This window comes from Myodes glareolus, chromosome 26, assembly GCF_982192425.1.
Source record: "Myodes glareolus chromosome 26, mMyoGla1.1, whole genome shotgun sequence".
Lineage (NCBI taxonomy): Eukaryota > Metazoa > Chordata > Mammalia > Rodentia > Cricetidae > Myodes > Myodes glareolus.
In genome coordinates, this window is record NC_142051.1 from 17,093,401 (window position 1) to 17,117,921 (window position 24,521).

At 40.6% G+C, this 24,521-nt stretch overlaps 1 protein-coding gene across 1 annotated transcript in view; it reads left to right on the top strand.

Moving 5' to 3' along the window:
• Positions 1-354: 354 nt before the first annotated feature.
• Trhde (thyrotropin releasing hormone degrading enzyme) overlaps positions 355-24,521 on the top strand; it is a 384,937-nt gene continuing 360,770 nt past the window's right edge. The window contains exons 1-2 of the mRNA XM_048418659.3: positions 355-1,283; positions 13,161-13,434. Coding sequence (XP_048274616.2) covers positions 373-1,283; positions 13,161-13,434 — 1,185 coding nt within the window. The 5' untranslated portion in view covers positions 355-372. The remainder of the gene's footprint in view (positions 1,284-13,160; positions 13,435-24,521) is intronic.

Genomic DNA, 24,521 nt, shown 5'->3' on the forward strand with positions numbered 1-24,521 from the left:
GCGCCCGGGAGGACGCAAGAGCCGCAGGCGCACAGGGGCGGGGGCAGCCTATGCCCGGGCACCCGGTGCCAGTCCGACGAGTAGCGTGCACCCTGCGAGCGGCAAGCTCCCCAAGTTGGGCGCGTCCCAGAGCTGGTTGCCCCGCGAATCACAGCTGGTGTCCGGAGAGAGGCGGGGCTGCTGGGGGTCGTCGCGGCCGTCGCCAGCCACCAGAGCTTGTCTCCAGAGAACCCGGGCTGGCCTCCCTAGGGTCCCAGCCGGCGTTGCGCCCTCCGCCCGCGTGCGCTCTCCGATGACTGCGCTGGCGGTGGCCCGGGTGGCCCGCCCGCTGGGGGTGTCGGAGGGGGCGGGGGAAGAGGAGGAGGCGGTGTGATGATGGCCCTGGACGGCGAGAGGGGGGAGCAAGAGGAGGAGAAGAAAAAGAAGAAGAAGAAAAAGAAGAGGAAGAAGAAGGAGGAGGAGGGGGCCGAGAAGAGCAGCTCACCCTTTGCAGCTACCATGGGAGAAGACGACGCTGCGCTCCGGGCAAGCGGCAGGGGGCTCTCGGACCCGTGGGCTGACTCGGTGGGAGTGAGACCCCGCACCACGGAGCGCCACATCGCGGTACACAAGCGGCTTGTGCTGGCCTTTGCCGTGTCCATCGTGGCACTGTTGGCGGTCACCATGCTGGCCGTACTGCTCAGTCTGCGCTTCGACGAGTGTGGAGCCAGCGCGGCGGTGCCGGGCTCCGACGGTGGCCCCGGGGGCTTCCCTGAGCGCGGCGGCGGCAACGGCAGCCACCCAGGATCCGCCCGGCGCAACCACCACTCTGGTGGGGAATCCTCGCAGCGCGAGACCGGCGAGGTGGACACCCCCGGGACCCCGTCTGCCCTGCCGCCGTCGGAGGAAGAGTCAGAGCAGTGGCAGCCTTGGACACAGTTGCGCCTATCCGGCCACCTCAAGCCACTGCACTACAATTTGATGCTCACCGCCTTCATGGAGAACTTCACCTTCTCTGGGGAGGTCAACGTGGAGATCGCGTGCCGGAACGCCACCCGCTACGTTGTGCTGCACGCCTCCAGGGTAGCGGTGGAGAAGGTGCAAGTAGCGGAGGACCGTGCTTTTGGGGCTGTCCCGGTAGCAGGCTTTTTCCTCTACCCACAAACCCAGGTCTTGGTGGTGGTGCTGAATAGAACCCTGGACGCGCAGAGGAATTACAACCTAAAGATTATCTACAATGCCCTGATAGAGAACGAGCTCCTAGGCTTCTTCCGCAGCTCCTACGTGCTCCACGGGGAGAGAAGGTATGGAGGGAGGCGGTGCCCCGCGCTGCCCCACCCCGCCGGGCGGCTCGCACTGCTGAGCGAGCGCAGGCGACCTGGGGTCCCCGTTGGCTTCCAATTTCCAGAAACCCCGGGGTTGGGGGAAGGGAGCCAAGGTTAGATGGGATGGTCCTTTGGAACTATAGGGTTCTGTTGCCAAGTCCACAAACTCAGCAATACCGAAAGGTGATGTTTGCTGTCCCTTCCTCTAGTTCGGACCTTGCACCTCCTGACTGGTTATCTAAATGACAAGCTAACAAAGCAAAACAAAACAAAACAAAACAAACCACCACCACTACCACCAAAAACAACAAAAAACCTCAACCCAGCTATCAGGTCAGGGCAGACACACCCTCTCCCCTTGCGCACCTGCCTTGCTTATGACTAGTACCTCGGTACCCATGGAAGACTCAGAACACAGCCTAAGTTTTGACTTTGTAAAGTTTTTCCAAATTGAAAGTTGAGATTTGATCCCAAAGAGAAGTTCGAGGGAAAGGCAGGACTGGGGCTGGAATGTGGAACTGCAGTTGTCATGGTGAAGATCAGAGAGAGGGACCTCCAAGGCACTGCGGTGTCCCCAGGGGCTCCTGCCTTCATTTGGTTCCTCAGCTGCAGCCAATGGAATTGACTACACCCAGAAGGGAGGGAAAGCCAGCAGCCAGTCTCCAGTGCCTTTGCTGACTTTAGATCTGGGTTACATTTTCTTAGCTTTTGTGAGGCGGGGGGGGGGGGGGGGCTTTCTCTAGAGCCAAAAGCTTCTGTCCAGATCTTCATAGTTCTAATAGCTGTGGTGAAAGTTTGGGGAAAGAATCGACGTTGACGGTGCTTGGCAATGATTGACAGCTGCACCAGGCTCTCCTGGTGAACAGTTTCCTGAGATTCTTAAGGGGTGCATGCCGCTGTCCCTGCTCTCCGTGTTACAGGTGGGAAAACGGAGGCTCAGCAAAGTCGTAGTTTGACTTAGATCCCAAAATGAGACCCAGATAATTCGGCCCCAGAGCTCCCATTTTAAATTCTAACTTGGCGATAATAATAGTCCCACTCTCCATTATAGGACTGATGAATATGGCCTTGAAAAGCACTTCACCCAAGGTCAGGCCTGCCATGTATAGTACTTCAAAGTTCAAATGCGTGTCCTGTGGTAGTCAGCTTTTGCGTGTACTGTTGAATGAATGTATGAGTGGCTCTTGTTTTCATTGCGTTTGAAATAACTTCAATTAATTAAATGACTATAGGGCAGATGAACAATCAGAGTGAACTAATAAATGAAATCATTACGTCTAGGTAGACCCATCATTAGTAAGCAATGAGGCAGAGCCTCCTCTTTCCTCCCAGGGACTCTCCTAACATCGGGGGACACCGGGACTCAGAGCGGCACAGGGCACCTAAGGTTAAACAGGCTGTCATCAGAGAAACGGAACTTGAACTTTGGTATGCCCAGTCCTGAGCCAAGGTGCTTGAGAACTCTCAGAAACAGTTAAGGTGGGAGAGGCTGGGAAACTTTCCTTGCAGTGTGGAAGTGCTCAAAAGTTTTATCATTTATAGATTGCTGTGAAGTAACCCCACATAAAGTATTCCACGTGTTAGCCGTCGTGTGATGGGTCCAACTTCCTCTAAGTCAATACATCATCATTATTATTATTCCGTTTCTAACACCCAAGATCTGGCATGGATAGTTCAAATCCTTCACTATCACGTCCTCTAGAACAGATTCCAGATTAACAGTATGTCTAAGCCCACAGTGATATGAAATATGCAATAAAGGCATAGAAGGCAGATGTTGCACGTTATGTTTGGAAACACGCTCATCATGTCTGCAGAGTGGCGCATCCTCACGAATGCATCTTACTGTGGTGAAAAAAAATTTGCTCCCTCTCAAATTCTGTGGTTTTTTTTCCTTAAGCCATGCCAAGATGTATTTGGCAGAACTCGGCTTGTTTTGGTCAGTGCTTTCAAATTAAGAGGACTCCAAAAACGACCAGATGTTTCCACTTGCCCTGCACCGGATTTCTTGTACCCACAGTCCCTGTTTGTATTCAGACTTCCTCCTTCAGCTTTCCCTGGAGGTGTAAATACTTTGGCTGGAAGTTGAACCTGATGTGCACATGCTTTCCAATAGAAATGTGGGATTCAGTGTTTGGAAAATCCCAGAACGGATTTATTTCTAGATACAACCTTAGAGAAAGTTTTTGTCTTCCACCTCCAACAACAAAGTGAATATTATAATTTCCTGGCACTTGCATCTGGAGTAGATAAGGCAAAAGTAATTTAATAATTTCCTAAGTATACTGACATTCCATACATTAGTTTTTGTTGTTCTTGTTACTATAGCTACCTAGAGGATTTAAAGCTGACCAATATTAGGAACTCAGCCAAGGTTGGCCTTTTATTGATAATGATTTTGTACTAAAAAAAATTCAATGTAAATTGGCATTTAAAAGCCCAGTTTCTAAAAGGACACAGATGCAAACTTAGAATTTTCATTTGATTAATGATTGCTTATCTTGATCTTTAGTTAATTATCATTTTTGCCCATTTAATGATAGGATAATTTCTGTAATGAAAACAAATAGTCAATCTGCCAACAGGAGTTACACTGAGTAACTCAAAATACTTAGGAGAACCACTCCACAACTTCCTTACTTCGCTTAGCCTGGTGGAAGCTGTAGCCCATAACTATCTGATCAGTCTTATTTGTTGCCTCCTTTCTCAGACACCCAGGAGAAGGAATTTCCTTCTCATTAGTTTCCTTAAGGAAGAGTTTCAAGACATAGGGAAGACTGGCTTGCAGCTCCTGGTCCTCCTGCCCTACACTCCTGAGTGATGAGTCTGATCCAGCTGTATGAAAGATCTTCGGTGAGGGAGGATTAGCCTGTGTGCTCTGTACCTTTGACCTGAAAAATTTTATCCTCCACTACATGTTGGAAAGTGCTTCAGTCTGTCCTACAGGGAAGAATGAGTTATCCACACAGCAGACAAACTTCTCAGTGAAACCCAAGATTCTTTAATCATGGGTATATCTTCCATTCTTACTTATAAAATTGACTAGGAGAAAGCCTGTCACTTGTTGAATACTGAAAAATAGCAAGCTACCCTAAAATTAAGGTGTTTTCACACATATAATAAATTATCACCTTTAGTCAGAACATATACTTACTCTTTTCCAAGTAAATTTACAGCATGCAGATAAAAGGGATGTGTATTAATGTCATCATCTCCTATAGGAGAACACACTTGCTTAGAACTAGGCGAAGTGTTCATTTACCTGAAGTCATTGCCGCTTTTGGGTAGCCAGATGGCGTGCACACCCATGTTCAAAGTAGGGTACCTTAATTTAGATCCAGATGGTCGGATTGAAGGCGGAAATTTACCCAAAGTGAATGAACATTTTATTTACTTTTGAGAAGGAGACTTTTTCTTTGACAAACTTTGATTGGGTCTCTAACGTGTTAAAGTGACAGAAGACGGAATAAAAACAGACATTCTTTTTCCTATAAAGGATTGTTCAGAGAGAAGTCATGATCTCTGAAAAGACGAGGAAATAACTCCTGTGGTAATCAAAGGGAATCGGGGGCCGTTCTTTTTGCCAAAAATCTGTGGAGTATGATGGGTTTTCTTTCTTGGTGGCATATACTCCTTTGTGGTTGTACTGTACCTGGTTTGATGCTTTGCAGTTTTTGAATTAATGATAAATTATGATATTAGTAAATGCCAGAAATCCCATGACATTATTTTGATGTTGAAGAAGCCTCATTTCTCCCACTTACTTTAGTGAGTTTCATGTGAATAAATGAAAGTGTATATGATCCCTTCTCCCTCTCTAGAAGGCTGTAAGCTAAAAGAATCCAGAGAATATATATTTATTTGCTGAGAAATTGCTTTTATATACTTTCTTAATAGATTTGGCTCAATGTTTTCAAATCAAAACACACATAGCCATTTGGTTAAACTGAGTCCAGTACTGGATTTTGGTCATAATTCAAAGTACTCCAATTAGGCAATAACAATAATAACAAAAGTCCTGGTCATTTAATAATGATTCATTCTAGCAGAAAAAAATTCTCACGGCTGGTGCTCATCTTGTGGCCTGTTACTTTCACCTATGTATTGTCTTATATTACCATCTCTTTGATCACCTTGGACAGTGAGAGGGTACCCAGTTCCTTCGAAAAAGTTACATTAATTGGAGTGTGTTCTTATGGACTCAATGCAACTTGGGACAGATCCTATGTGCTATGGATGTCTCTCAAATGAAAAGGAATCTGTTACTGACTTTCCCAGTATATACTAGGCTTGTACGATGCATTGTTTCCGTAAACTAACTTTTCCTAATATATATGCGGATGGGCTTGAGGCCATGGTACACACAATGGTCTAGTTTTACTGAGGTTGGTCAATATGGCTATAAGCACAGGGCTCACCACTTCCAATATGGTTTCAAAGAATAATGCAAAACAATAATGAACAAATACTCACTTTTAAACATAAATGCTCCACAGTCTGTAAAGAAGGCCATCCCTCCTTGTCCCTGTGTTTATGCTACCCCCAGCAACAATTATCCTCATTGCTATCAATGTAATCATTACTGTTATTCTTTTGCTACCCTCATATAGTTATCAGTCCTTTGATTTTTTATATGTTCTTTAATATTTCCAGATCTACAGCAATGCCTGCTTTTATTTTATTTTATTTTTTTCTTAGTTCTTCAGAGCTATCTGCCATCTTTTCATCTCTGGAGAGTAGATGCTCCCTCCCACTGATAGAGTTTTGCTAGGTATAAATGGGTGAAAATTACCCTTCTTGCTTTTCCAGACAGCCTTCGAAGATTCCTGAACCAGCACAGACAGATGATGGTAGGGTGTTGCAAGGGCCTGGGTGGAATACAGGGCCCAGGCTTCTTGCTCTTCCCTTCTCTAGGCCTTGGATGCCTAGGAAGTCCCGACTTACAGGGTGCTCTCTGTTTTCAGTATGCAGGAAGGGTATGAGTGAGTCCTCTCTGTGCACATATATATCCAGGATAATGTTTTACTGTAATAGTATAGACATTTTCTCATGAAAAGTGAATGAATGAATAAATAAATAAATGAACACCAATCAGAAGAAGTTAAAAACAGAAAACTTCTTTCTTAAAAAAAGAAGTTAGTCCCCTTTTTCTTTGTATTATTATATCATTGTTATATTTTATTATTCTGCTGGAGAGAGAGAAGTATGTATGTATGCATGTATGTATGGATGGATGGATGCTTGTATGTATATTTAGTGTGGTTATTCTCCTCAAGAAGGGGACTCTTTAACTTGCTTACTTGACTCTGTGTCTTAATTCTGCTACTGACTGCTTTGGTGATCTTGGCCAGTTTCCCACTGTTTCTTGTTTGGGGTCCCCCTCTGGAAAACAGGGATAATGACACTGTTTTATAGGGTTGTTGTGATGACTTCATGGACAACGACAATCTTGTCTGATAGTTTGTCAGAACACCTGTGGCTATTGAATGTTCTTGAGACATTTTTTATGGCTGGCAATCTGCCATGCAGGCTGGTACAAGGTGGTCTACAACTGATGCTTCTGGGAATTGTCACAGCGCTCCTGCCTCTGGCCACTGTTTGTTCTGCGCCCCAAGCAGAGTTCAAGGAAGCAAGAGGAAGAAGAAGGAAAGCCTTGCAACCATGAGAGAAAAGTAGCAAGAAAAGCTGTGGTGTTTCCCAGCCACAGAAACTTAGGCTGAGATCAAATGTTATGAACTAGAGAAGACTGAGGGAGAAAAAGGTTACTCAACAGAAGAAAAGCAAAACGCTTTTATTATGGCACCATGGCCAGCCAGCAGCCACCAAGCACAGAAGGCTCCTTATGGTGCCCTTACAGCAGGCAGAAAACTGCTGTTTCCAAGGAATGGGTCTCACTTAGTTTTACAGATTGCTTCCAACACATCATGTGAATCTTGACAGTCGTAGTGCTTTATGATACTCACATAATGCTTTGCCTGTTTCCAATCTAAAACAAATGAATCTCAGACACTAACTTTATTTATTCTTATAAAACACTATTATTATGACCTTGGAAAGTAATTTTAGTGCATTGTAGTACTCTTTATCAAGGGTGATCCATTACTCAGTACACACTTTTGATAAGAGTATTTAGTGCTCCATAAATGAAAAGCAATTATGAGTTTTCTGCTTTGTTTCTATAACACGATTATTCACATATGCACCACTTCCTACATACATATTGCTGGCATTATTGCATTATGTTTTTAGTTTACTAAAATGGTTATTAAAAAAATAGACTACACACTCGCTTCGCGCGTTGAATATTCAGCAGGAGTGCTTCTCCTCTGAAATGGCAGAGGTTTAATGACTCATTGAAGTACATAAAAACACAGAGTCTAAACAAAGACCCATTTTGACTTAAAATGTTTTGTCACTGAGTAACAATTTGCATTTTGATTAACAACCTCAACTTGAAAGGGTACGTGTGTAACTTCGATGACCTTGTAACTTGGCGGACTTTAAAAGTGGGTGTGACTTCTAGGACTTTGGAACAAGCTAACCACTGCAGTTGGGGGTATAGAACCTTCTTTGGGTTGGTGGCACTTAAGACTGACCTTGAGCTACCGTGACACTGGAACAGCATTAGCAGTACCAAGGCCATAGCATTAAGTTTAAAAGTTACTTTTTCACTGTACGTATAGACGAGGCCCAAAGGAAAACCTGGTAAATAGGTCCTGCCACGTGTGGAGGGTCTTTGTGTTTTGCTGGACTCCAACTGAAAAGGCATGAATCATTCTTCATACTAAATGTTATGCAAATGCTTCCTTCCTCTGCATCGTTCTCCTTTTTGCAAAGGCAAAACTGAAAATAATGAAGCAGAAATTTTATATCACACACATACTGTAATGTGTTGGCAATATCAGCCAACGTTAATGGATTACTTCTGCTAAATGCTAGCATAATGACTTGACACGAGGAACTTGCCTGGTGAACTTCCGCAGAAATAAGAAGAAATCAATTCTTTGTACCCTTCAGAGGCAGCACAGAGATTCGAGCCCTCCCTCTTAGCTCAGCCAAAATGTCAAACAGACAAATTGTTAGGAAAATCAAATAATTTGATTTAGGTAGAAGAGAATAAAAATGTATGCATGTTGCTCACATTTTTTTTTCTAGTTATGCTAAAGTGACATTCTTGGAATGACACTTCCAGAATATCACTTTGGAGAGTGGATTTTTTATGCTAATGAGCAGATTCTTTTAAAGATGACATTATTTTTTTTTAAAGAAAGCAGGAGGAAAATAGACAATGAGGGACTTGACCCTGTTACCTTCTGTTTTGCTTTGCTTTTTGCTGTTTTTCTGCACATGAGCATTTGTGAGTGTGTGTGTGTGAGTGTGTGTGTGTGTATGTATGTGTGTATGTATGTGTGTGTGAGTGCATATGTGTGTATACCTATGTATATGTGAGTGTGTGTATGCTTGTGTTTATGTGTGTATTGTGAGTATGTGTATCTTTGTTTGTGTGTGATGTGTGTATGTGTCTGTGTGTGTGTCTCCTATTTACGCTGTACTTTAAACTGGTTTCATCTGTTAATTAATTTCTTGTGTTTCTCATACCTGGCATCCTGCCACTACCTCAAACTCACCTCAGATTAACTCAGGCATCAAAATCATTATTTTCTTCTTTAAGCCACTCTTTCTAGAAGCTTCTTTGATGTTTTAAATAACAGGAAACAGGGAAGAAGTCTTTTTTCTCTCTCAACTGGAGATGATCACAAAATATATGAAGTAGTGATGAAATTATGTTTCTAAACTCTTAGAGGTCCTGCTCTCTGTGGAGGGCATCAGCCTGAAGCTGGTCCTGTCTTTGGAGAATAGAGTTATCAGGGTGAAGGAGGTGAGAGAGAGACACGGAAACTGGATAGGACCAGGACCTGCAAACCAGCTTCAGTGTAGTAGCTTCACATGTGTGTATAACCTATTCCCAGAAGGGCTTTTCTGTGTTCCAGAGAGTTGGTTCCCACTCCACTCACTTGTGATCTTTTAACTTTCATCCAACTTCTCAGACCAATTCTTAGGCTCTCCGTTCAGAAAGTTTTTGAGTTATTTGGGCTCTAGGTTCCCAGTTGAGGCACCTTGACTCCAGAGGAAAAGTTACAATGTTCAGAGAGAGAGGTTTGAACTGGGGAGGAAAGATTCAGCTGGCTCCACTGGCTAGTTAGACTGCTTCACATCCCACAGGAAGAATGAATGATTATCAGCCTAAAATGTCAATAATGTCAAGGTTGAGAAGCTTCGCCTAAGCAAATTCAGTTTCTTCATATGTTTTCCTTGTTTGTTGTGGCTTCTGGAATAATATGTGTTTAGCTTGTATTTATTTTAACTCCTTATAGGAAGGAAGCATATACATATTCATCTTTTTATCCCAAACTTAGAACACTAAAAACTGAATTGATCAAGAGGAGTAAATATATTGAAGAACACGAGACATCTATTCATTGCTAGAGTCACTTAATGCTTTTTCAAAGGAAACACACCAGATTCGAGGAAAGTTTTATTTCTAATTGTCTAGTTATGAGATCTTGAACTTGGAAAAGACTTTCAATGTAATCCAGTCTGGCTGTTTTTCATTACCAAGGGACCTCTTTTGATTTTTCTAAATACTGAATTGAAATTCAATTGCCAATCATTCTCAGGTGCCAGACTGTGAAATTGGTATTTCCTCATTTAGACATTATCAGAATATATGGTAGCCCTCTTCGCATAGATATCAACTGTGTGTTTGAATTCATTAAGAATGTTAATTGCAGAAAAAGTCACTGGATGATCTTGATAGCTCTTTTCAGCCCTGAATTAAACTGCTACCTTCCCTGTCATCTTTATTTACCACATAGGGTAAAAAGACACTGCACAATGCATTTTCTATGCATAGATATTTGGTTTATTAACTTCTCATGGACCCAGACATATTTAGATCTTTACCGCTAATAAATTCCTACCCCTTATTTACTTAATGTCAAAGACATCTTTTATTTTATACTTATAAATGAACACATTTTAATTACAATGCCTTTGATGATAAAGTCTTACAGAACTGTTTTCCTCCTGTTTTTGGTTGTTCCTCTCTCTGTCTCTCTCTCTGTCTCTGTCTCTGTCTCTCTCTCTCTCTCTCTCTCTCTCTCTCTCTGTGTGCGCGTGCGCACACACACGCACACATGTACACATGTGCAATTTGATTATGAAGATTTTAGGAACAATTGCTGTACCTTTTTAAAAAGAATTCAAGTACCTAATACAGTAAGAAGCTTCTGTTTGTTCAAAGACTGGGACTGGAGGGCTCAGATACTTGGATGCTAAGAGGAAATTCTTTCCCTCATATGTACAATTCATGGTATCCTTGAAATAGTCCCGAGAGAGGAATACCAAGCTCTGTAGTTTTTTTTTTTAATTAAGAAGTTGAAAGATAAGATTCTCACGCATTATGTGATACAAAGGTGCAGGAAGAGAAAGCTGTAAGTGCATGCATTTTGGCATAAAGGTACTGACATTTCATTATGCAAAATTGTATTGCTATCAGCAGAAAATAGCCAGAGGAATATCGTGATTCCCATAAAAATGGAAAGAATATTCATTATTACCTAGAGCTGAGTTATACCGTGTTCGTGTTTTTGCTAAAAATTAATTTTATTGCTTTTGCAATGTTTATTTATCTTTTATTTGGATCAAGAACATGAGAGTTCTATGCCAAGCCTTGGGCCAAAGGCTTGTGTGTCTTTGGACAAACCTTACTGGGTATACATTTTTATTTTAGAAATTTATAGGAGTGGGATAGATTCATTTTTAATATTTCTTCTGCCTTTATGAAGATTTATTACTAAAACTTCTTTACAACATATTATTATGTTTTATCATCTTGGCAGTTTTGTGAGAAAGGTCAACTAAACAATATTTTCTTTTTACAAATAAAAAAAAGTAAGTTCAGACAGTTAAGTGACTTAAACAGGTCTGGTATGTAAGAGCCTAGAACTGCCTCCAAGATACTCTCCGCCCTGCCTGAACAATCAATTTGTAAAAACCTTTTTTTCTTGATTTCAAAAATGAAACTTTCAAATTTACACCCCTAGTGCTAAATATAAACTCCATACTTTAAAAAAGTATTTACCTAGAGAGAGCCAATGAGATCCGGTACGCACCACAACCTTTGGACAGCAAAGCAAAATTCAAGATGCATGCCTACTTGCTGTGATTGGTAGCATCTTCCTGTATCCTAGGCTGAGAATAACTGTGAAGTCAAGCTGAATTTCTCTATGGAAGTGTATCCTGTAATATTAGCCACATATACCCTGAACATTAGAGAGTAGGGTGGAAGAGAGCTACTCATGGATGAAGCAGCCTTTGAAGTAATGACTTGAGAATTTATTAATATCTTTTGAAGGGTCTGATATTGTCTTGCCTTCCAGAAGATTTTGTAGCTGAAAACTTCAGCTTTTATTATAAATTATTTCTTAATTATAAGAGTGTGCTTAAAGGACTTGAGTGTCTTCATTTGTAACTATAGACTATGAAGGTGTGTAGTAACTTCTTCTGATTAGTTTTAACAAAATTTATTAGAAAGTATGTATATGTATCAAATATAGATATGTATTTGATATATATGTACATGTTTAGTTTATAGATTGTACAGATAACCGATATATTTGTGTGTGTATGTGTGTGTGTGTGTGTGTGTGTGTGTGTATAATCATAGTAGTTCCCATTTTATATGGGAAACACATTTTAAGACCTTCAATGAATGTCTGAAGTCCTGAACACTGTATATACTCTATTTGTTCCAGTGTGTACATACATATGATAAAATTTAATTTATAAGTTAGAAATACCAAGAGGTTAACAGCTAGTAATAAAATAAAACACTCTAATACTATGCTGTAATAAAGCTGTATAAATATGGTCTCACCTCTCACCAGACGTTTCAAGTTCCATCACACTATAGAAATATTTCTGGACCTCAGCTGACTGTGGGTAACTTAAGCACACCAAAAAATGAAGCCATGTATAGGGTGAGAGCCATTTTCCTAAAAATCAAGGCTCTCTGGACTGTGCAGTATCAATGTCAATTATAGTGTTAAGAAAAGATAAAGCTCTTGTGAACCAGGCATGACTGGTCTTTGCTTGCCTGCTGCAGCTATTCATAATGTTGGGGGCATTATACCCCTTCCCCCACTTTCCTCCATCTGAGTTTTACAATAATTTTGGGATTAGAATTGTGTAGTTTCTCATTTGAAGGAGGTTTTAGAATTATCAAGGTTGGTGTGGCTAAAGGAAGTTTGAGAGGCAGAATTCAGACCAAGATTTAATAGATATTAAAGTCATTTATTTTAACATAAATAGATTGCATGATTTCAAATTTGAGGCTATAGATATTTCCCAGTGAAGGTCTATGAGCCCCTTCCCCCCATTTAATGACCGTGTTTGGATTTCCATCTCATTATCTCTATATGCTGGATGCCCCAGCTTCAGGAAGAACGTGATATGCACAATAAAAGAGCCATTATTTCTCAGTGTTTGCCAATGTGCCCATGAGTTGTTTCTCTGTAGAGTGTAGTGTTTCATCCAGCAAGCATTGCTCTGGGTTTAGAGAGTTTACTTTAATCGAGACAAAAACTTCCCTGAAGAACTCTTATTGTTGGGGCAGTATATTATACATAAACTGTACTCTTATGTTATTCATGAATATAAGCATAGTTTAGAAAAAATGCGTATTTTCAGATTTATCAAAATATGCTATCTGAGGTATGCAATAGAGTCATTACTTTAATTGAAGCAATACATGCAATCAGCGTTTCATTTTCTTCTCCTTCTTCTTCTCCCCAGATTCCTTGGTGTTACTCAGTTCTCACCTACGCATGCCAGGAAGGCGTTCCCGTGTTTCGATGAGCCAATCTACAAGGCTACTTTCAAAATCAGTATCAAGCATCAAGCCACCTACTTGTCTCTATCCAACATGCCAGTGGAGACGTCTGTGTTTGAGGAAGACGGATGGGTAACAGACCACTTTTCGCAGACCCCTCTCATGTCCACGTATTATTTAGCCTGGGCGATTTGCAACTTCACATACCGAGAAACTACTACCAAGAGTGGGGTTGTCGTAAGTATTAGCGGCCTAATGTTGCTTTGGGTACTGTCTACCCTCTAAAGTAATCTGATTTCTAGGTTCACAGATGTCACTTGTAATGCCTTCACATCTGACTCAGCCAAAGTCTTTAGTTATTGGAGGTTAAACGTAATCCTTGTTTCAAAGTTAGACAGAAGCTTTTCTCCCGCTACACTCAATTTTCTATTCTTCCAACCATCTCCGTCCCCTGCTTTCATGGCCCCTGACTTTCCTCCTCCCCACCCCAAGCCTGGGTATGCCCAGAACAGCACTTGACTTTTCTGAAAAACTTCTTGGTTCCTGGTGCAGTTTTCTATTATGATTTTTTTTCAAATGTATAGAAAAATGTACCAAATGATACAATGAACTCCACTTAGCTATTAGCCAGCTCTGAGAAGTAAACCGTATTGAATAGAACTGAAGTTCTCTAGCAGAACTCGGTACCTGATATCCTCTCCACTGGGAACCCTAACTTTAACTTTGCATTTATCTTTTCCATGCATTTATTGTCCATTTACAATATATGTTTATATGCACTTATAATACTTAGTGTACTCTAAAATCCAAGATACTTTTTAGAAGAGAAATCAGCCTTCATTGTATAATTCTTTCACCTACTTTTCTTAGGTAGTGTGAGGTAGTGCAGGCCTTGTCTGCATTAACTTCATGGTAAAGATCAAGTGGCTTATCGTTGATGGCCCTCCTTAGTGACATTAAGGTGTTCTAGACACTTTTCTATTGCATTGTATCATGCTAGGCTAAGCCATGGTGAATGAGCCATTTCTTCGTCATTTCAATTTCTTCCATAATAACTAAGCATTTATTTTAACTTTCATATTAATTACAAAGGCTATTATGGTTCTCCATTCTGCACATGAGTAATTGGGGTTTAAATAGATTAAGTAACCTTCCAAGAGTCAAAAATCACAAGTCAAATCTGTTTGTCCCCAAGGTTTGGTCTTTCTCTCCTGTGCCCAAGGACTCTCTTTTTACCACTTAATCTGCATGCCTTTGAGGGAATTCATCTTGTGATCTTTCCTACGACATAGCTCCTATATTCCATTTTCCTTGCCCATAGCAGAAGAAGTGACTGGAAAGTTATGTTTTTAATCGGTCGGGATTCACAGTTCTATAATAACTTGCATTTTGAAAAATAGTTTTGGCAAACGATCTTTTTCTCACTTAATTTTAATTTAAGCCACTGTGGAACCTGCTTTTAAAAAAACCTCCACACAAAATTAATGTCGTTATTGAAAAACTCTGGAGTGAGTTCATCTGTGTAATTATTAAAGTAATACCCTAAATGCTGAGTATAGAGGGCGAGCAGCTTTTTTTACTCTTCAGACTTACAATAATTTGAAATGTTGAGTTCCTCATATGCTCGTTGATGTCTTCTGTGGACATATCAAGTCTGCACTCACTGAACCGTACACAGAAAAGGCACATGAAGATATCTCATTTCCCTTTGTGTCTTCAAAAGTTGATGACTGACTTACAGAGGCTCAGCTAGCATGAAGTATCCTGGAAGTGCTTGGGCCTGGTATATTTTCTTTAAAGGACCGTGAAAGTGTCCTCAGTTCTACATAATTGTGCTTGCTGCTAAGACCTGCTTGTAAAACCATTTTAGTTCTTCCGATGTGACTTTTTATTGTTAGGGATCTCTAAGTAATCAGTAAGCATTTTATCATTCGTGCTTGGTAATTTTAGTGTAGAAAAGCTAAAACCATAGTAGTAAAGAAAATTGAAAGATCAGCTGAAAGAAAACTTCAGACTGTATAATCTAAAAATCTTAAAGCGAGTAAAAAAGGAAAGCAGAATGGCCATTGGGAGCTCCCGTTTATCAGCTGTGGAAACATAGTTGGAAACTCCACTCTCTTTCTCTGTCACCCCTTTGAAATGCAATCTATTTTCTTCTCACTGACGTTCCCCTTTATTACTGGGGGCACCTGGGAATGACATTGCTCAGCCCTTAGCAGATGGGAGGAGGAGAGAGTAGGCTTCAGAATCCTGGCTGTGGGATTGTCTTGTGAGGTCCAGGTGGTCATTTTAGATCGGAAGTTGCAGCAATGGTGTTTGAGTTATGAGGCAGGAGTTTGAGTAGCATATTAATAATATGGAGCTGAATCTCCCAGTGCCCTAGGTGTGAGTACTAGAGTCATCATCATGATCATTGTTATCTGCTTGGCAAACTGCCTATACTTTGCCAAACACTATCCAAAATAATTGCAAAGGTGAAGAGTCTAAGATATCCCCGGTACGGGGCTGCAAACGCAAATTAGGTATTTAATCCTAATCTGCAAATGCATTGAGTTTATCCATCCCTTCCTTAAACAGCTTATCATTTTTCTTAAATGGTGTTAATATTTACAAATTGACAGATTGCATATAAAACAATTTCCGCCTTCTCCTAAGAATCAAAAATGTAAATGGAGGTCTCTCTGTCCTACCCCATCCTGGAGCTGCTTCATGACCACTCAGAGGCTTAACAGTAATTACAGACTGCTTGACCTATAGTTCATGCTTTTTACTAACTAGCTCTCACATCTAAATTAGCCCATTTCTATTAATCTATATATTGCCATGCGGACAAGGCTTTGCCAGTCTGCTGGCATCTTACTTTTTGGGCGACTGGCTCGCATCTCCATCGACTCCTGTATTTTTCCTCTTTCTCCCTGTATTGAGCTTGACTTTCCCCACCTAGCTATATTCTGCCTTGCTATAGGCTAAAGGAACTTTTATTATCTACCAATGCCAGCAACATATATTCACAGTTATCCCACAGCAAGATCTTATATCACGTGACTCCCATCTGTATTCTGTAATATTTTCTCATTCATTGATTCGTTCAACAGACATTTGTTGATTGGATGTTACCACAGGTACTGGATAGACTCTGGGAATATGGCCGCCAACAGCAAAGCTTTGTTTGTTTTGGAGATCTAGTGTTCTAATGAAAGAAAATAATCATTCACCCATGTAACGTGCAAAGTGGTGACTTATGCCTTGAAGAAAGTCAGTGGGCTGAAGTTAGGTGGTGACCAGTGTGTTGACACTTGATATTTACTTCTCGTGACGACATTCTCCAGATCTGCTTTATTCTTTGGTGCTCAGTTCATCTCACAGTTATGTGCTAACTGCTGCAATCCTGCATAAAATTAGATTTTAGCCTTACTCTAAGAACACAATTCAGGAGGACAACCGGGACTGCCCATAAGGAAAACAACAGATTCACCAGTTATGAATGAGCATCTCTAGTATTTATTAATTGTCCAGTTGGAGGAAACAATCCCAAGACCACTAGAAGATAGAGAAATTGTTCACAATTGCCATGCAGGCATGTGTTTCATGGAGGAGAGGGGAATTAGTTAGACCTTGAATGATGATTTGGTCCCAGGGAAGCAGATGCTGTGCGCACGGTGTGCTTGGTTGGGGAAATATTCTCAGGAAGAGACAGAACTGTGGGAGAGTCTGCATGGAGACTGGTGTAGTAGGGTGACAACAGATGGGGTTTTATCATCAGATACCTCTGTCTCCGATTTCTTGCCTTGCTTTTCTGTGACCTCAGTTCATGACTTAGCCTCTTTCTTTTCTAGTTTTCTTGTTTCCAAACCGAAAGTATGACTTCTCTTGCGTTTCTCTTCTGGTTCCTGTCCTTGCAAAACAAACTACTCTAAAAGGGATGTGCATGATGCATCCGTTGTATTATGCCTAAAACTTCTGCGGTATGGAATTGAACCGTGCAGTGGAAGTAACTTGTCTCTGCTCGATATTGTCTGCATCTCAATGGTGACGTGATGATTGGTCTCTTACAACCAGGGCCAGAACCACCTGGAATAATATTGGTTTGGTGGTTTATTTTTAGTCTCCTGAGATTTCAGCTGGGGCTGTGTGCCATTGCATTTCTGTGTGGTGTCTGTCTGCACGATTCGGGCTTGCCTAAAATATGGTAGCATCAGGGAGATTTGGTTTCTTTCTTTTTTTTTTTAAAAAAAATATTTATTTATTATGTATACAATATTCTGTCTGTGTGTATGCCTGCAGGCCAGAAGGGGGCAGCAGACCTCATTACCGATGGTTGTGAGCCACCATGTGGTTGCTGGGAATTGATCTCAGGACCTTTAGGAAGAACAGTCAATGCTCTTAACCACTGAGCCATCTCTTCAGCCCCGAGTTTAGAAGAATACTGTCTTAGTTAGGGTTTCTATTGCTGAGATGGAACACAATGACCAAAGCAGCTTGGGGAGGTTTACTTGGCTTATGTATCCTTTATGTTTATTTTGCTTATGTATCAGTTGCAATCCATTGAGGGAAGCCAAGGCAGGAACTCAAAGTGGGAAGGAACCCATAGGCAGGAACTGAGGCAGAGGTCATGGTGGCCTATTTCTTACTGACTTGCACCTCATATTTGCTCCTCATATCCTGCTTCCTCATAGAACCCAGGACCACCATCCCATGGATGGTACCATCTGTAATAGGTTGGGCCTTTTCATAACAATCACTAATTAAAATAATCTTCTATGGGCTTGCTTATAGCTTGATCTGATGGAGACATATTCTCAGTGGCGGTACCCCCGTCTCAGATGACTCTAGCCTGTTTCAAGTTGACATAAAATTAACCAGCATAAGTACCAAAGGTAAGTGCCCTAAAGCACTATAAGACAGCTCCCTGGGACTGTTTCTCATGCCACACTTTATTATTTCCATGACATTGTATTTTTTCCTTACATTAGTTACCAACAATTGTCTAGACTCAACAGAAGAATGCATCCTCGCCAGATCTTAATGAAAAGAATGCCAAAGGATTTGTGTTCTTGTTTTAAAATTAACAGTCTGTTCTTTGTTCACAAACTGTTTACATTCACTTCACATAGAATGTATACTCTCTAATGGGAATCAGCCTGTTAATAAGAAATGCTGACATTTGAGATTTGCAATCTTACACGCCAGAGGAAACCAGGTGCAGACGAGGTGACTCAGTTTTGGTTTCTTGTTCATATCGCTTAATCACTCAGAAGACCTGTTATAAAGACCGCCAAGTAAATTACTTTCTTCCATAGTCCCCCAACCCACAGGCAATGATGAAGTTCGAATGTGTTTGTAATAGTCATCTGTATTCCAGAATAGGAAATAATGTGACGATCTAGTGGTCAATGGCCTGTAGCAGTTCTAAAATCCAACTGGTCAGTCTTGCCAGTTTCTTAGTCATGGTTCATTGCTGTTCCCTGTGGGTGGTTTTCTTGGCACTTGACCTCATTCTTCAGCCTTTTAATTTTGCCTCTGAAGAAATTCTTTTCCAAATCCAAAATAGCTTGTGTCTACAAGTGGATAACTTCAGCACCATTCTTATATGTGCAAAGTTGGACTCCACAGGCTCCATAACTTTGTGGTTAAGCAAGTATACTTAATAAAAAAATCAAGATTTTTAAGCTATGAGGCTATAGCCACGCTCTCAGACAACACTAGACCCATAGATGTCTTTAGGATAAATCTTTGTCTATGTGGAGGCTTTGTGGAATAAAGGTTCTCATATATTCATTGTTTAACAGAGAGACTTCATGAGACAGCTTTTAAAAATTTTTGGAAAGATACTTATGTTTTGAAAAAGCCTTGGGGTGCTACTTCAATAGAATCTGAGGGTTTAGACAGCAGTGGCTCTTGCTTTTAGCCTCAGGCCATGTTTCATGATGGTGATCTGTATTATTATTATTTTCTTGAAGCTGTTCTTTACTCTAATAACCTTCTTCCATCTAATGAGGCTAAAAGGGAGAAAGCATTTACATTTCAAACTAAAAGAATTTTAGCTATTTTACACTCCTTGTGAAGTTTGGTTGTGAGTAGACAGTTCATTCTTTAGCTCTCATCTTCTCCTTGTAAAAAATCCACAGTTGGTGAGAAGAATCAGCTGGTACTTTCAAAATTTTGCCTAGAAATCTCTTTGGCTACACAAATTTAGTTCTGTAGTTACATTCCTTATTTTTCTTGGTACCGGAGATAATCAAGTAACAATCCTTTGTTATATTATATAACAAAACTTCCTCTTATTCTGTTTAGTTTTTTTCTGTATCATGTGTGCATGTGTGTGCAAGTGGATGTACAGGCTTGCTCATCCACACACACCAGTGTGAGGGGAGAGATTGCTGTATGTACTCCTCTAATGTTCTTCATCTTTTGAGACAAGAACTCTCCCAGCACTTTGAGATCATCATGTCACCTAGAATGCTTGGCCAGCGAGCCTTCCGGATCTAGTTGTCTCTGTTAACCAGACATGTATGATACATGTATGTGGTGGCTATTGGGGATCTGAACTAAGGTCTTCATGATAGAATAGAAAGCATCTTACCCACTGAACTATCTCCCAGCTTCTCATTCTGCTTTTAATAATATTTACAATATTATCCTTCAAGTCCTCACTACCTCTTAAGGGCCTCAAGTTTCTGCTAACTCTTGCTGTCTCCACGACTTTTCCAGCTGTTGCACACAGTCTGGTCCCAAAGCGAATGCTCCATATGGCTAAACTTTCTCTATGACAAGGCTTTACTTCCAACGTTCGATTCAAGTTTATACTGCTGAATTAGATGTCGTTCTAAATGTTAGCAGTAAAACAACTATGCTTATGGATTATAATGACTTAACCTCATAGTATCTAGGATCTTAGCTTGAGAAGCTGACTTCCTGGGTATAGTTTAATAGATGGGACAAGAGTGAGAGCATCCTTACTAAGTGTATCTACTTAATATTGGCTGTCACATGGAATTTCAGTTAGCGCTCACAGATGAGCCACCAACAATTCCTTTCTCCGAGACACTAGAGTCTCTCTGTGGCAGGTGGCCTCATATTGGTGAACTTGTTAATAGTGATTCCCCCTCCCCCAAGAGGTTACATGATCTTTTTGTTCCATTATTAATGGTTATATTGATCACATGCACTGCTGTCTTCCTCCCCTTTTGCAAGACAGGGGCTGAGTGCTCTTTCGGATTCCTTCTAAGAATTTGAACAGTGTTGCTTTTGGTGGATTATGTGAGCTGTTAGTCATTTGTTTTATTTTTTAGGCCCTAGAAATCTAGGAACACTGACACATAAACAGTATCTTTCAATGGGAATGGTGTCGTAGAATTTGAAGCTCCCGTTAAAAACTATCACAGTCATTAATATTATAAAAGATTAAGTATATACAATCATAATTTAGTGCTCAGCATAGTACTCATTCTTGTAATCCCATTTAAAGAGATGACATTTCGATATCCTACGAGGGAGAAGTGATTCTTAAGTTTGAACAGCATGTCACAACTAGGTTGCAGAAGGACTTCATGCTGTTTAAACTTTTATATTTCACTTAGTCAAGAGTAAGAACCACTAGAAAGTTAAAAGCTAGGGACATGATATGTATTATTTGATGATCTGCTTGCACACAACATATAATATATGTAACTAGGAGGAGCCCGCAACTGGAAGTTCACTAAACTAAGACAAACTGAAGTAGAGCAGCAGTCACGGTAGAAATGGATAAGACAATATAAATTTGGGAGACAGCTGAAGTGAGGAAATGGTAGGATTTTGGTGAGGGATGTGAAATAGCAAATTGAGACCTTGGAGCAGACATGGATTAAATAATCAAGAATGATTCTAATGTTTAGGGTAGAAGACCTTTACAGTTCTGTGATGTAGATTCCCTGTGTATTTTTATTTTCGAAGTTATAATACAATTATAATATTTTTCCATTTCCTTTCCTTCATCCAAACCCTCTAATATTCCTCTTCCTTCTCCCATTCAAATTAATGACCCCCCTTTTTTACTAGTTTTTATTTCATGTACAGGTGTATGTATATATAAGTATATATTCATAAATGTAACCTATTGTATTATGTTGTTTTTGTAGATATTTTCAGGGGTGACTATTTGGTACTGGAGAACCAATTGGCATGCTCTTCCATTGGGGAAGGCCACCACTGTAACCAATGAGAGTTTTCATTTTCCAACACTAACTTTTTAGAAGCATGACATATATGGCTAAAGGAGTCCATTTATTGTATTAAAAATGATTGTGTAGAGGTTGTGTGTGTGTGCATGTGTGTGTGTGTGTGTGTGTGCGTGTTATCAGCAAGCAATAAAACAATTAAGATCAAGTAAGAAAGGAAATATATCAAAAGTAGATTGGAGAATACTCTCTCACTCTATTTACCTGTCTCCCTCTCTCTGTGTATCTCTGTCTCTGTCTCTCTCTCTTGTTTTGAGGTAGGATGGCAAGTGTAGCCCAGCCTGGCCTAGAATATGCCCTGCATCTGAATTTCACCTTGAACTCTCTATTTTCCCGAGAGCTAGGATTACAAGCCTGCACATTCTGACCTGCTATTTTTATCTTTTTCAGGGAATGGGCTCCCTTGAATTTTGAGTTCATTTGCTCCAAAATAGTGTGATTTGCATATTGCTATGTCATTACAGTGACCCTTATCAACTCTAAAGCTCATGGGAGTACATCACATGCCTTTGCCTGCATCAGATAACCAACTGCGGATGCCAAGCCTAAAGTGCCCATGGGGCAAATAAGAACATTGCTGTCCTCTGTTGCAAGAAAGGCATTTTCTAGAGGAAGGGTATTGGACAACCAATGTATTATACTTACCCAACATATAAATTTTATTTTTTAGATTATAACAATAGGAAATATATACAACATGTTCATATACATGTGTACACCCGCGAAGAGATATACATGTACAAAAATGCAACTTTCTGATACTCACTGTTCGACAGATGGGATTACATGTATATACCTCAAATATGGGACTGTCGTTCTGTGTAGTCTTCTTATGAAAACAAAATTGGATTTCATGTCCATAAGTGAATTAGAGATATGTCAGTAAATGCAGTGTAAGCCTGTATTGTAGTTTATTTAAAATATGATAATAATAGAAGCTCCTCTGTCATTAGACATTTTGGTTATATTGTATTACAAATGTAGCAATGACCCATAGAGAAAGAAAAAGAAATAGTAACAAAGGAATTGAAATACAACCTATTCAGGAACATAAGGCAAAGCCTCCTGCACACCCCAGGAGAGCTAATCCTCCTCTTCCTCCGTACTCTTAGAATAATTTGTTTGCTCATGTCTTATAGCCACTGTTCTGACACTCATCCTTTTGTCTTGCTTGTTGCATTGTTTCCCTAGAAGGTATTTCACTCGCCTTTGTAGGATCAGCAGTTCCTTTGATATGTAGAAAACGGCATGTGCTTGGTAGAATTCTACTGGACACCTAAATGATGAATTTCTTGAAAGATGTCACAATGCCAAGGGGTTCCACAATCTTTTTATTAGGTTAGTGTGTAGGAACTGAAAACGCACCAGGAGTAATTGTTATAAATATTGAAATGTAACGAGCAAGTGATGAATGGCAGGTGTGTCACCTGCAGGGAGCTCTGCGGGGAAATGTCAGCCAAGAGTGTGAACGAAGACAGTTGAGCGGCAAAAGAGGAAGGGAATCAAGTACACACTCTAGATTCTGAAGAAACGGTCTGAGGCATAAGGAGTGAGGCAGATCATAACAAACGGAAAGTCGGAAATCATTGCTACCTTTCCCAGGGAAGCTAAGTCGAAGCATTGTTGGTCAGCCAAGTGAGAACTGGGAGGTAACTGAATGAGCATGGGCTGACTGGGTGGTGTGAAGTCTTATGAGTATCTGTTTTAGGACTAGATGAGAGAGATGCTTGATCCAGGTTTGGGACACCCAGTCAGTTCGGCAGGAGCATGAGCAGGATTTATAACTATGTTAGGAGTTTGAACCCTTAAAAGGTAAAAAAAAATAGCACTGGTGACCTTCCAGAAATTTCATCGGTGTGGAAGAAGCAGAGCCAGTAGCATCTATTAAGAAATGAACATACAGTGAAAAAAGTGGATGCAGTGTGTACATAGAACCATGTGGAGATTCTGTCTCACCCTAGTTGAAATGACTGCCACCAAGAAAACAAATGAGTAATATTGATACAGAGCAACACTGTTCACAGTTGGTGGAAATGTACTTTGGACATCAGTGTGGAGGTTTCTCACAAAACTAAAAGTAACATTACCACAAGACCCAGCTATACCAGCCCTGAGTATGGATCTGAAGGATTCCAGGTCTTGTTACAGAAATACTTGCATATTCATGGTTATTGCTATACTAGTCACAATACCTCAGACGTTCAGCAAGCCTAGATGTCCATCAACATATGAATGGATAAAGAAAACGTATGTATACATAATGGGAATTTACTTAACTGTAAAGAATGAAATCTTGGTATTTGCAGGACAATACATAACACTGAGAATCATTAGGGTAAGCATTGTAAGCCAGGCTCAGAAAGAAAGTCCCCGTGTTTTCTCTCTATAAGTGTTCTATATTCTCTCTCTCTCTCTCTCTCTCTCTCTCTCTCTCTCTCTCTCTGTGTGTGTGTGTGTGTGTGTGTGTGTGTTGAAACTAGAAAGGAAACCATAGCAAGGGAAGAAGAGACTTAAGGTAGGGGTGGGATAAAACAAAGGAAGTAATAAGATATATATGACCTAAGAGCAGAAGGAAGAATATTGTGTGGAGGAAGGTGCCAGCAAGAGAGGTCAAGGAGAACTTAGAGGGGGGATGGGAAATAGAATGAATGTATAAGAACAAAGTGTGTATAAATTCCACAATAAAATACATTATCTTGTATGATAAAAAACAATTATTTTTTTTTCAACATTTCCACCAAAATAGAGGAAATATGAAACAGACCAGAGATTTGCTTAAAGAAATGTGAGCTGTAGAAATATAAGGCATATTGCATCACAGACAGCATGGCAGGCTGGAGGGATGTATTAGTAAAAGAACAGGAAGACCATACCAGCCAAATCTAGTTAATGGAGAGGTTTTTAGGACTCCCCAGCCCCAAGATTTCTACTGGATCTCAGCATAATGGAGTGTGCCTCAGCAAAGCTCCATTCCCTGGTGAATGGCTTGGGCTGATGGTGAATTCAGTGATGGATGTTAATGGGTTTTGTTATACAATCCACTATTTATCAAATGCCCTGAGGCTTAAGAGTCTATATATTAAGGAGGCCAGTAGAAGCTAAGTA